This window comes from Neofelis nebulosa, chromosome 5, assembly GCF_028018385.1.
Source record: "Neofelis nebulosa isolate mNeoNeb1 chromosome 5, mNeoNeb1.pri, whole genome shotgun sequence".
In the NCBI taxonomy this organism is placed as follows: Eukaryota; Metazoa; Chordata; class Mammalia; order Carnivora; family Felidae; genus Neofelis; species Neofelis nebulosa.
Genome location: NC_080786.1, coordinates 144,221,060 through 144,233,209, shown reverse-complemented (window position 1 = coordinate 144,233,209; position 12,150 = coordinate 144,221,060). Strand labels below are relative to the sequence as shown.

Sequence of the window (12,150 nt, the reverse complement as noted above, 5' to 3'; positions counted from 1 at the left end):
ATGAGCAAATCTAGGGTTTGCTCAACTCAAATACCTTCTGGGCTAGCATACTTTAACAGTAGTAATACAGAGTTTCAATTTGATACTCTCTGTTTTTAAATTTTTTTAATGTTTATTTATTTTTGAGACAGAGAGAGACAGAGCATGAGCAGGGGAGGGGCAGAGAGACAGGGAGGCACAGAAGCTGAAACAGGCTCCAGGCTCTGAGCTGTCAGCACAGAGCCCGACGCGGGGCTCGAACTCACAAACTGTGAGATCATGACCTGAGCCGAAGTCAGACGCTTAACCGACTGAGCCACTCAGGTGCCCCTCAATTTGATACTCTTTAAAGGAACAGGGTAGTAGTAAATATGTGAATGTTTAAATCAGACTCTAATTTTTTTGAGATTCTAAAACAGTATTGTTACCTCGTTCACCATTTTGTACAATTTTCAAATCAGTAAATGAAAAATTTTATTGAAAGGATTTTTTTGATATTTCAAATAAATATGCATAGATGTTAAAAAAAAAACTAATAGAAAATAATAAGAAAGAAGAAGAAAATGTAGCAAAGGACTTTGCATTTAAAAGATTTACATTAAATGTTAAGGACTTGCCTTCTGTCCACAACATATCTTTGAGATGATTGAGTAAAAGATGACTTTTTCATAAAATGCAAACCATCTTCATGCTTTGGTTATTTTTTAATGAAAAAGGAGTAAAAATTGACATTAGAAATTTAATACTAATTTTTCAAAAAGCAGCATCATAATCAGAGGGTTAATATTTCAGATCAAGAACCTAGTGTCCAACTTTTCATTACTATAATCAAATGAATGAGAAATGATGGGCCAACCAGAGTCAAATTGTGTCTTTATTGTAGGACTTCTGAGAGACTCTTCTATGTTTTTGTGCAGTGAGGATTTCCAAAAAGGAATGATGCTAAGCAGTTTTTCCTAAGCGGACCTGATCATTGAACTTCCTTTTCCCTGTAGCATTTCATGGGCAACTTCTGTGCACACACATTGGTAAATACTGCTCTGTCAGAGCTGTGAACTTCCATTTGTTCTGGCTTCAGACAACAGTTGTCATTTTTAACAGCAATATTTATTTCGTTTTCAGCAAGGAGAAATTTCAGCTTCAGAGATGGCAGAAATAGGGCAGAAGAAAACTAGGCAATTGTAACGAAGTGTAGAACACAGCTTCCTTAAAACTACAAGGTATGAAGTTGGCATATTCCATTCATTTAACAAGTAGAAATGAAATTTGAGCCTTTTGGTATGAATCTGTGTCATTTAAATGAGATGCTAAAAGCTCTCAACAGAGAGTAGAGTGATCACAAAATTTCACGAAAGTAAATTTGGCATGAATCCTTCAGCAATATTCCTGATTCTTGCCTGAAATCTGCTGTTGAGTAGGAGATGAGCCATTCTGCTAAAGTGTTAAGGAGCTGGTGGCCCTATGACAGGTGAGCCTTTAAGGAAGGGTCAGAGCTTTGAAAGTGCTTGAGGACCATGTGCTGTAATGGTTGGGAGACAGGGAGCAGTCACTGCTAACAAGGTAGAAAGAGGAAAGTCGGGGCATTCTCTACCACCTCACACAGCCACCCTCCTTCTCTCCATCACTCTCATAAGCTTCTCTCCCTTGGCAGAACGTACTACCTCATCAGGCAGGGTGTTAAGTCACAAAGAAGAGACTCAACTCAACTGAATGGTCATTTTGAAAGGCAATGTACTATGTCCAAATCAAGACATTTAGTCCTGGTAGAAGGCGGAGATCAATAAACATCGTCTCCACCTTCAAAGAACAGTTAGACTCTCAGCTTATGATTTGACACCAAAGTGAATTCCCCAAGTATGTACTGGATTGTATGTTATCAAAAGAGAGGGAAGAGTTCACCTCTGGCTGGAAAAATCAAGAAAGACTCCACACTGGAAGGGACAAAGAGTGGGCTTCTTGTTCTGTTATGAAATAATTAACTACTGTACATAGTATTCTTTTCTGTAATCTACCACCACGAGGCTGGGAATTCTGCTGATGGTGTAAGCCAAGTGTGTCCCTCTTTGTGTCTTCCATTGCTGCCAGCATAATCATAGCTATTAATAGATGGACAATAATGTTGGATGAATTGAATCAAGTTGAATATTGAATATCACTAGAATAGAGTACCTTTCTTTGGCTTTGGATGTATTGTCTTTTCTTTTTTAATGTGCAACTCCAATTTATTAAGAAAAATTCCTGGCAGCATGTGCTAAACAGCCCATTATCCGTAGCTTTTCCATTAACTGGCCTTTCCCATAACCGCTAACATCTGAACCATCTCAGGAATTCCTTACTCCAAGACATATTCTCTTCCTCCTTAAAGGTCATTCCTACTGAATACATGCAGCTCTCTTTGAGTCTCAAAGAGAGTCTCTTTGAGACTGTGGTTGTTGTATTAGGGGGGGATGTCAAACACCATTCCCCCTCTTCAAAGGACACCAAAATCTGAAGATACTTGTAGAAGGTTTGGGCAACAGCCAGACCATTGAGGCTGGCCTTGTCCTTACCCATAGCTTTGTCCTTAATCAGGACTTCACGAAAGGTAAAATTTCAGGTGCCCCTTATCCATTCACTCTCCATTTGATCAAGGAACATGTGCTTCCCATCCAAATTCACCTAGCATGAAATCTTTACCAAGATTATATTGGTCTCCAAAAGTAAAACGAGAAGAGGTAAGCTGAGTGGGAAAGAGAGTATTATCTAAGGGAATCTTAGAATTTAAATGTATAGGCTTGAAATTAAAGGTGCAGTAAATATAGACCTATAGTAAATTGCTTATGATGTAATAAAATAGAATTATGGATATGGCAATAAAGACAGGCAATATAATACTGTATATTTAAGGAGTAGCTATCAGCAAAGGAATAGATCAAATTGCCATCTTGTTTTCTGCTGATAGCTTCTGGGATGGTTATTGTTCCACAGGAATGCAAAACAGGAATCAACACTACTGAAGCTTTCCATTTCTTGATTGCCAGCTAATAGTTTCACCCTTCTTTCCTGGATGACCTCGCAGTTTGTCACAATGGGCACACAACAGCTAGTTAAGGGGGTAAGCGAGGTTTATTAGAATATGCATAATAACATCACGGCCCTGTCATATCAAGAATAAAACAGGAAAGTGTAACAAAGAAAGAAACCCAATGCGTTATATGGTACAGTTACTTGCTTTATTTGCAAAATCAAGTTAGAGAGCTAAAGATTGCTATTTGATATACTAAATAAAGTAACATTTTATGAAGGAGAAAAATACAATAATTAAAAGCATCCACTACTGAAAGTTTCTTTTTGTTATTAGTTTCCTATGGCTGCTGTAACAAATTACAAGAAAACTGTGTGGTTTAAGACCATAGAAATCCATTTTCTCACAGTTCTGGAGCCCAGAAGTTCAAAATCAAGTTTTTAACAGGGTCCAACTTCTTCAGGTTCCAGGAAAGATTCAATTCCTTGCCTCCTCCAGCTTCTGGTGGCTCCAGGCAATTCCTTGGTTTCTGACTGTATCATTCCAATCTCTGCCTCTCTCCATCTACACCTGCTCTTGGGTGATGTCAACCCAGTCTTACGGCTTTAAACACCACCTAAGCATAAACTTTGGTGATGACTCCCAAATTTCTATCTCTAGACCACGTCTCTCCCATGGAATCCAGATCAGTATAGGTGACTTCCTAGTTGACATCTCCACTCAGATTTGCAACAAGAATCACACAGTAATCATGCTCCAAATCAGGCACCTGCTCTTTTCTTCATCTTGGTGAATGGCAATTTCAGGCCGAAAGCCAGATGTCATTCTTGACTCTCTTTTCACTTCTAATTGGTCAGCAAATCCTGCCAGCTCTACCTTCAATTTTTATTTAGAATTTCGCCACTTTTTGCCGTACCCCAACAACTGCTAATCTATACCAAACCATCATCGTCAGTCCCCTGCATTACCCCAGTGCCTCTGGTTAGTCACCTGATATTGTAGTGGGTTCAGTAGCAGATCTCGGCTTTTTCTCTTGCCCCTCTCCTCCCTTCAGTCTGTTCATAGTACAGAAAACAGGGTGAGCTGTAGGGACCCTGTGCCCTGTGTGTCTCCTTTGCTCTCACACAACTACTGTACTCACAACACTTCTGACATTTCTGGTCACCAAATGGGTGGTGATTTTCCCACACCAAGCAATTCTCTGTGACACCTGCTGGGTGTTCTACGGTTTATCTCAATTCTGAAACTACCTACCTGGACATAGTTTCATACTGCACAGGATAAGGGCTGACTGCCATGAGATTGCCTTGCTACTTCAGAAACCAATAGCTAGTAGGTCCCTGGTTACCCACAATTGCTGAATAACTCAGCTGCAAATCAGAGGTTTCCATGATTTCCTCCTCCTTGGATTTGATTATTAGCTGCTAGAGCAGCTCACAGAACTCAGGGAAACACTTACTTGCATTTGTCAGTTTATTAAAGGATATTAATGAAGAGATACACAAGGCAAAGTTTAGGAGGGTACCAAGCACAGAAGCTTCTGTTCCCATGGAGTTGGGGCGTATCACCCTCTCAGGGCATGGATGTTTTCACCACCCAGGAAGCTCTATGAACCCCATCCCTCTGAGCTGTTATGGAGGCTTCATTACATAAGCATGATTGATGGACTTCTTGGCCATTGGCAGTTGGTTCCACCTCTAGGTCCTCTCCCCTCCCTGGAGGTCAGGGGGTGGAACTAAAAAGTCCCAACCCTCTAATCATAGGATTGGTTCTCTGGGCAATCAGCCCCCATTCTTAGGTGGAGCCCTCAAATCACATTACCAGCATGACAAAAGACAACTTCATTGCTCTTATCACTTAGGAAATTCCAATGGTTTTAGGAGCTCTGCACCAAAAAGGGGGATGAAGACCAACATATATGTCTTATTATAAATCACAACGGCACATAGGGAGATCCTCTTGAAATGTCATTTGTCTACTCAAAACTCTCCAGTAGCTTCCCATCTCACTCAGAATAAAATCCAGGTCCTATTACGGCCCATAAACCCTTTATGATTGGCCCTAATCCACCCCTGTCGCTGCCCTCTGCTCATCTTCTATCAGTCCAGACCCGACCCAGCTCACCGTCTTTCATCCTCACTGCTCCTCAAAATTAACACCAGGCAGCTCCTACCTTAGAATATTTTGTTCCCTCTGACTGGAACGCTCTTCTTTCAATGTCTTAGGTTCTTACTTAGAAGTTGTCCTCTTTGTGAGATCTTTCCTGGCCTCCTACCCTCACATGTCAATGCCTTTCTTCCCATTCATGATCAGCTCCCCTTCTGGCATGTAAGCTCCAAAAGTCAGATTTCTTTCTTTCTTTCTTTCTTTTTTTTTTTTTTACTGCTGTCTCCCCAGTGCCAAGTACAGTGTCTGACTCATAGGAAGCTAAGCATTTTATAAATAAATAAACAGTGAATGAATCAGTAAATGAAAAAAATGAGTTCTTCAGCAGAGTCATAGACATGGCATACACAATCAGTTGAAGTCGAAAAAAAGAACTTAAATATATGTGAGGATGTAATTTTATTACATTTCTGAATGGTATTACTGTACATGTATTATTGGAAGACATTCACCATTACAGGGTAAGTCAAGTCAGAACAATATATTCCTTTTATGGGAATGAGATTCAATGTTATTATTTCAATGGGGTTTTTTCTTTTCTTTTCTTTTCATCATCAAGCAAGATGAATTCCCTAGCACAATGTAGCTTTGCTTTTCTTAAATTCCTTTTGGGAAGAAGGGGCAAATCTCATACTGCCCACTCATCATCCAGCACAGGCTCTACTTAGAGGGAGCAGGTGTGGAAACAATAGACAAGGGTAGAACTGCTTTCCTTTAAGATATGTGCCTGTAAAGGGGGCCTCCTTTTCTACCACGTTATACCCACACTGACGTTAACTGTGTTAACTCCCTGCTTTGTGGAAAGCTAGTGACCACCCAGTTTTTTTGTCAGGGCTAAACACAGTTCTCACCTGGAAAAAAACATACACACTCCAGAGTAGGACCAAATAAATGCTCATTAACTGAATTACAATGTTGTAGGCATAGAGTTAGAGGGAAGGGTCTTTGGATGAAGGTGGTGATTTGAAGGAACATTAGGAAGCAGATTATTAAGTATCCCTGGAACCTAAAAAAATCAACCAATCAATCAATCAAGCAATGGGACCTAGAGCCAAACTGGGTCTTTTTCAAATACAGACAATTTCTGGACTCCATCCCATAACATTATGATTCTGCACAAATGGGATAGGGGCTAGGAAAAATGTGGAAACCATTGTTTACCTTAGGTATCATTGCAAACAGGACAGCAGTCAGTCTTAGCCTTGACTAAGTACTGCCTCTTTCCTAAAATGATCATGTTTTTTGACCCGACAATCGGTGAGTTTGTGATTAAAACCAATTCTCTTGGAAGTCTAGACAGAATTACGTGACACAAACCACAAGCTCTTACTTGGCCTTCTTAAAGGCAGCCTGTTATCTGTGCAGGATGTAGTCATCTCTCGTTTCCATCTGTGTCCATTTGGTCACAAAACAAAACCACCTGTCTTAGCCTGGACTTGTTGATGCAGGAATCTACCCAACAGAGACAGAAACACACCTGTGGTGATGGAACTCTGCTGCCTAAATCCGTATTGAGATTTCAAGTGAGTTTTTCTCTGCTTACCTTAAACCACTGTACCAAATTTAGAACCCTATTGGAAGATAATTTTACATGCACAGATGTGATTTCCACTATAATTGTCCAGTTTTGATTTCAAAGCCCTTGGGGTAAAAAATAAAGATGTATATCTTAGTTTGGGTTGCCATGACAACATCACAGACTTGGTGGCTTAAACAACAAACACTTATTTCTCATAGTTCTGGAGTCTGGGAAGTGTAAGTCAAGACATCAACAGAGCTGGTGTCTTTGAGGACATGTTTCCTGGCTTGTAGACAGCTGCCTTCTCTTCTGTCTTCACATGGATGGGTGAAACAGAGAAACTGAGAGGGAGAGAGAGAGACTGACCTTGACAGAAAAGGGCAAGGCGGAGGGCCAAAGGGAGGGGAAGAACAGAGAAGGAAGAGGAACAGAGGAAAGACCCAGGTAGGAGTTCCTCCTGTTGAAACCAGGAGATCCAAGCGTACAGATGACTGAGGCCAGAAACTGACTACATACAGAACCCCAAAGACTTGAAATATCTCATTGACAACCCCACACCCACAAATTAAAAAAATAATCATGGGGCACCAGGGTGGCTCGGTCGGTTGAGCGTCCGACTTCGGCTCAGGTCATGATCTCACGGTTTGTGGGTTTGAGCCCCGCGTCAGGCTCTGTGCTGACAGCTCAGAGCCTGGAGCCTGCTTCAAATTCTGTGTCTTCCTCTCTCTCTCTGCTCTTCCCCTGCTCACATTCTGTCAATCACTCTCTCGAAAAATAAATAAACACTATTTTTTTTTAAATCATGCATGAGTCCCTTGGTGTATGTCCCTCTACTCTATCAAAGACTCTGAGGTTCAGTTTTGTCAAATCTGAAACTATGAGGAAATGGTGAATGCTTAAAAGTCTGCTTCCTTAGGAGGAACTGGAATAGTGCCCATCAATGACTGTCCTGTCTCTATCAGATTGTACTTTCCTGGTACTTCCTCAGCCCTCTATATGCCTTACTTCACTGCAGGGTTTTGGTGTTCAGCAGCAGCCCTTCCTAAGGGAAAAAGGAGAGTGTGGTGGGATGTTGAGCTAATGGCATTTGTAATGCTTGTTTGGTGCCAGAATGAAAGAGAATTGCCCCCAAAATGACAAAACAGAGTTCACCTACTCACCACATAAGCACATAATAAAAACATTTGTCATTATCTTAAACTCAGGGACGTTCAGCTTTATGTAAAAGACAACTATATACCAAAGGAAGAATTCTGAGGTGAGTAGGCAGTTTTACAACAATTTCTAATTCCTCTTTATCCACATGTAATAATACTAACTTATTTCTGGGGAATGATTGAGTTTTCAGGGCACCATCCATGCATTATAACATTCCGTACACAGAGAAATCCTCTAAGGTAAGAAAAGAAGCATTATTAAACCACACTTGGAGATGAAGGACATCAGAAATAAATTGACAAAGTGAGAATACATATGTATAACACTATGTATTATAATGTATATAAATCAATTATATATAGTTCTATATAGAGAATACACATATTCTCTATTACATTGCCCTATGTGTGCATAGATTGGAGAATCCAGCACCTGAGTTTGTCACAGAAAAGGCTTAGAGAACTTGAATAAGCTAGGCAAAGTGTGTGATCTCTCATTTCACTTTTTCATATATAAAAACAGAAATGCTACCTCACATATGGCATGTTATAAGGCTTAAATGAAATATTACCAAGGAGCTATTTCATGGTAACTTTCTTCCCAATATTTAAGATTCTTTCTCAAAAAAGAAGTGGGTGGACCAAGGTCCAAAATTCAGAATTTCTGATTCCCATTCTGGTATGTATTCCCTCTACCAGCCTGTTTATGCAAATAAGTGATGCTTACATTTGAGCCACTGACTGATCTTTCTCCTAAATAGTTATAGGCTGAACATTTTAAGTTACTTTCATCTCCATAAGAATGGTGATTCTGTATAAAACACATTTCCTCTTCCTAAGGGTTTTCACCATGTGCTCGAAGAGATAGACATTTAAAAAAATGCTAACAATTACTGTGGAAGACCTAACACCACACAGTTTCTGAACTTAAGTCTGGGTCATTCTAATTGTGGGTCAGCTTCATATCTGTCTTCTTCTATTATCCGAGCTTACCATTGCACTATGGAGAATCCACTTAGCGGTCTGAGAGAACTAAAAGCTTGCCCACCTGCCTCAGCATTGTCTGAGAGAAGAAAAACAAATACATGGATCAGGTCACTTAAGAGCAAAATTTTTCCTAACATTGACTTCAGAATAAGTGTCCAGTAAGAATCTGTAGGTAAAGGTTAACATGATCTCATACCATGGTCACACAGTGCTCAACTTTGGTTTCTCAGAGAACAGGGAAATGATCTCTAGAAGAATATCTCCTATCATCAGTCTAAAACCCAGAGACATTGTCAAAGGAAGCCAAAGTAATTTCGTATGAACCTTCTCAGCTTTTGCAACCTGACATTGTAATTTGTTATTTAATACAGAAAATCAAGGGAGCAGGAAATTGCAAAATAATAATTAATTTTATAATTAATAAGTTATAATAATTTATAGTATTTATAATAATAAATATTATAGATGTGTATTTGTTTACAGTTCTTTCAAAATAAAGTCAGAGTAATTTCTTTAAATTGCAGTTTGCCAATTAGAGTTCTTTTTATAAGGATACACATAAATCATACAGTTGCTTGTGATGGTTATTTGAGATTTTCAACTTTAGATTTTTCTTTCCTTTCCTTTCCTTTTCTTTTCCTTTGCCTTTTCTTTTCTTTTTTTTCCCTTTTCTTCCTTTCCTTTCCCTTCTTTTCCTTTCCTTTCCTTTTCCTTATCTTCTTTCTTTCCCATATTTTCTTCCTTCCTTCCTTCCTTCCTTCCTTCCTTCCTTCCTTCCTTCCTTCCTTCCTTCCTTCCTTCCTTTTCTTTCTTTCTTTCTTTCTTTCTTTCCTTCCTTCTTTCTTTCTTTCTTTCTTTCTTTCTTTCGAGTGTAGAGAGAACTTGAAGTGTCTGCAAATCAATCTGGCGTAACCAACTTTGGAAAAAGTCTACGACTTACCCTCAGTAAGAGGTCCCTCAATGGTTAGACCTAGTTATAAGTATTCAGCACTCCATGGAATCCAGTTAATGCTCTATTCAAGGGAAATTAGGAGTATTGGTCAATCAAGGAATAAGTTAAGTAGAGGTCAGTTAAGAGAGACTCTACTGTGTGTCTTGTGTCTATTAAAAAAATTAAGAATGTACAGTTAAAAATACTCCAATTACATGTACTAATACCACCATGTCAAGCAAAGTCAGAGATGAATTCTCCCACGAGGCTTTAAGCACTGATATTTCATATTGCCACCTGTGAGGAGATCCTCATGTTTGAGATATCAAAGATTTGATGCATACTCTCTGTTAGGGGAAAAGCATATTTCTCTGGAGATGGGATGTAGGCTTGCTTTGGGGCCAGACCAAACAGTTTCTCAAAACAAAACAAACAACAGTTCTTTTAATCTGCCTGTGCACTTCGGAAAGTGCTAGAATATGACCTCAGAATTTTGAGTGATAAGAAAAGAAGAAATGCTTTTACTTTGAAAATTTTAAGTGTGTGTATGTCTCGTTTTGACCCCACTCAACTCTCTGAATGATCTATCTAGAGCCTAAAAGGTCTGCTTTTGAATCAAAAGAGCTTCATTCTGAAGAGGGATGGTCCTTACCAGATACAGCTCAAATTATGTTTAGGTCAACCATGGTGTGATTCATGTCCGAACTGTGGAAAATCACTTTCCACCCTGTTGTCAGTTATGCTTGACGTGGTATTAAATATTTGGAATATGTTGGCCATCTGAGAGGTAATATATAGTCCAACTTTGGATTTGAAAACCGAAGCATACATATGAAGACCTATTTCTGTGCATGTGACACATGCTGATAAACTTTTAACACTGGTTTTGGGATCTGTTCTGACCATTGCCACATTTATTTCGGAGGGCCTTTTGTCTGAATCATTAATATTCTTCTTAAAAAATACACAGGAGTGATGTGACTAATGCTTCTCATGCATCTCTTTTGCTTCTGCAGGAGGGATTTTTGAAACTGTGGAAAACGAACCTGTTAATGTTGAAGAATTAGCATTCAAGTTCGCAGTCACCAGCATTAACAGAAATCGAACCCTGATGCCTAACACCACGTTAACCTATGACATCCAGAGAATTAATCTTTTTGATAGTTTTGAAGCCTCGCGGAGAGGTAACTATTTTCCCATTTTTCGAAGCTTTTTGGGGTGATGTGTCTGCTCCACAAGTCACCGATTTTGCTACCTGTCCTTTGTCAGAGTGGGCATCTTTGTGTAAATGGGTTGCAGGAAATCTCGGTCCTTGATGTCACTGTCCAGTACAAGCTGAAGGATCCTAATGGATGTTGCCTAGCTCTGTTTTCTGGGCCATTCCGATTAGCTCACCCTTCAGTGCCCTCTACTCTATGATTAACTGGTTCAGCTGTGAATGGAAAATGTCAAGCTTGATCTGTTTTTCCTTCCTGAGGCTGAGATACCACCATGAAATTGTACAGCGCAGTCAAATAAAACTTCGTGGAAGGTCATATCCACCGAGCATGTGGAAATGTCCACAACGCACATAACTCACACCCTGAATTTTAACAGGTTGTAAACTACTGGGTTTACCTAGGATTTTCTCAACTTTTTTTTTTTTTTTTAAAGTCCTTTTCGGGGCGCCTGGGTGGCGCAGTCGGTTAAGCGTCCGACTTCAGCCAGGTCACGATCTCGCGGTCCGTGAGTTCGAGCCCCGCGTCGGGCTCTGGGCTGATGGCTCGGAGCCTGGAGCCTGTTTCCGATTCTGTGTCTCCCTCTCTCTCTGCCCCTCCCCCGTTCATGCTCTGTCTCTCTCTGTCCCAAAAAAAATAAATAAATAAATAAACGTTGAAAAAAAAATTTAAAAAAATAAATAAATAAAAAGTCCTTTTCACAAAGTCATAAAAATATAAAAATTAAACCTAGGAGACAATCTCTGCATTTTTTTTCCCTGATTCTCTTTTTCTTCCAAGAAGGCAAGGTCCTAAAAAGTAATCTAATTTATACATGGGCTGCAAGGTTTCTGTCCTGGAAAGAGCCGTTGGGATTGTGGGGCTTGTTTAGATGTCCCCCAAACACTCCTGAGACTACTCCCAAGTACAGTCACATTCAATACACTCGCAACTTGGCCTCTAACCAGGGAGCTGTTGAGACTCCATGCAGGTGGTATTGTGGACACCAAGGCCACTCAGCAACCCCCATAGGAGAAGAGGCTCTTTCCCTCATAGAGGAATGTTTTGCCAGTTAAAAACACACAAATAAATGGAATGCAATGAACACCATGTTTATGCCGATTTCCAAGGAACTAATATTGGTTGTTCCTCAGCATCATGAGATGTGTGCACCTTACACACTCTTCTGCAGGATTCCTAGTGCTCTTTAC

The 12,150-nt window shown here is 39.9% G+C and overlaps 1 protein-coding gene across 7 annotated transcripts in view; it reads left to right on the top strand.

Moving 5' to 3' along the window:
* Nucleotides 1-12,150, top strand: part of GRIK1 (glutamate ionotropic receptor kainate type subunit 1) — a 374,134-nt gene that overhangs the window by 218,965 nt on the left and 143,019 nt on the right. For all 7 annotated transcript variants that reach the window (XM_058731842.1, XM_058731839.1, XM_058731840.1 and 4 more), the window contains exon 2: nucleotides 10,760-10,927. In XM_058731842.1, coding sequence (XP_058587825.1) covers nucleotides 10,760-10,927 — 168 coding nt within the window. The remainder of the gene's footprint in view (nucleotides 1-10,759; nucleotides 10,928-12,150) is intronic.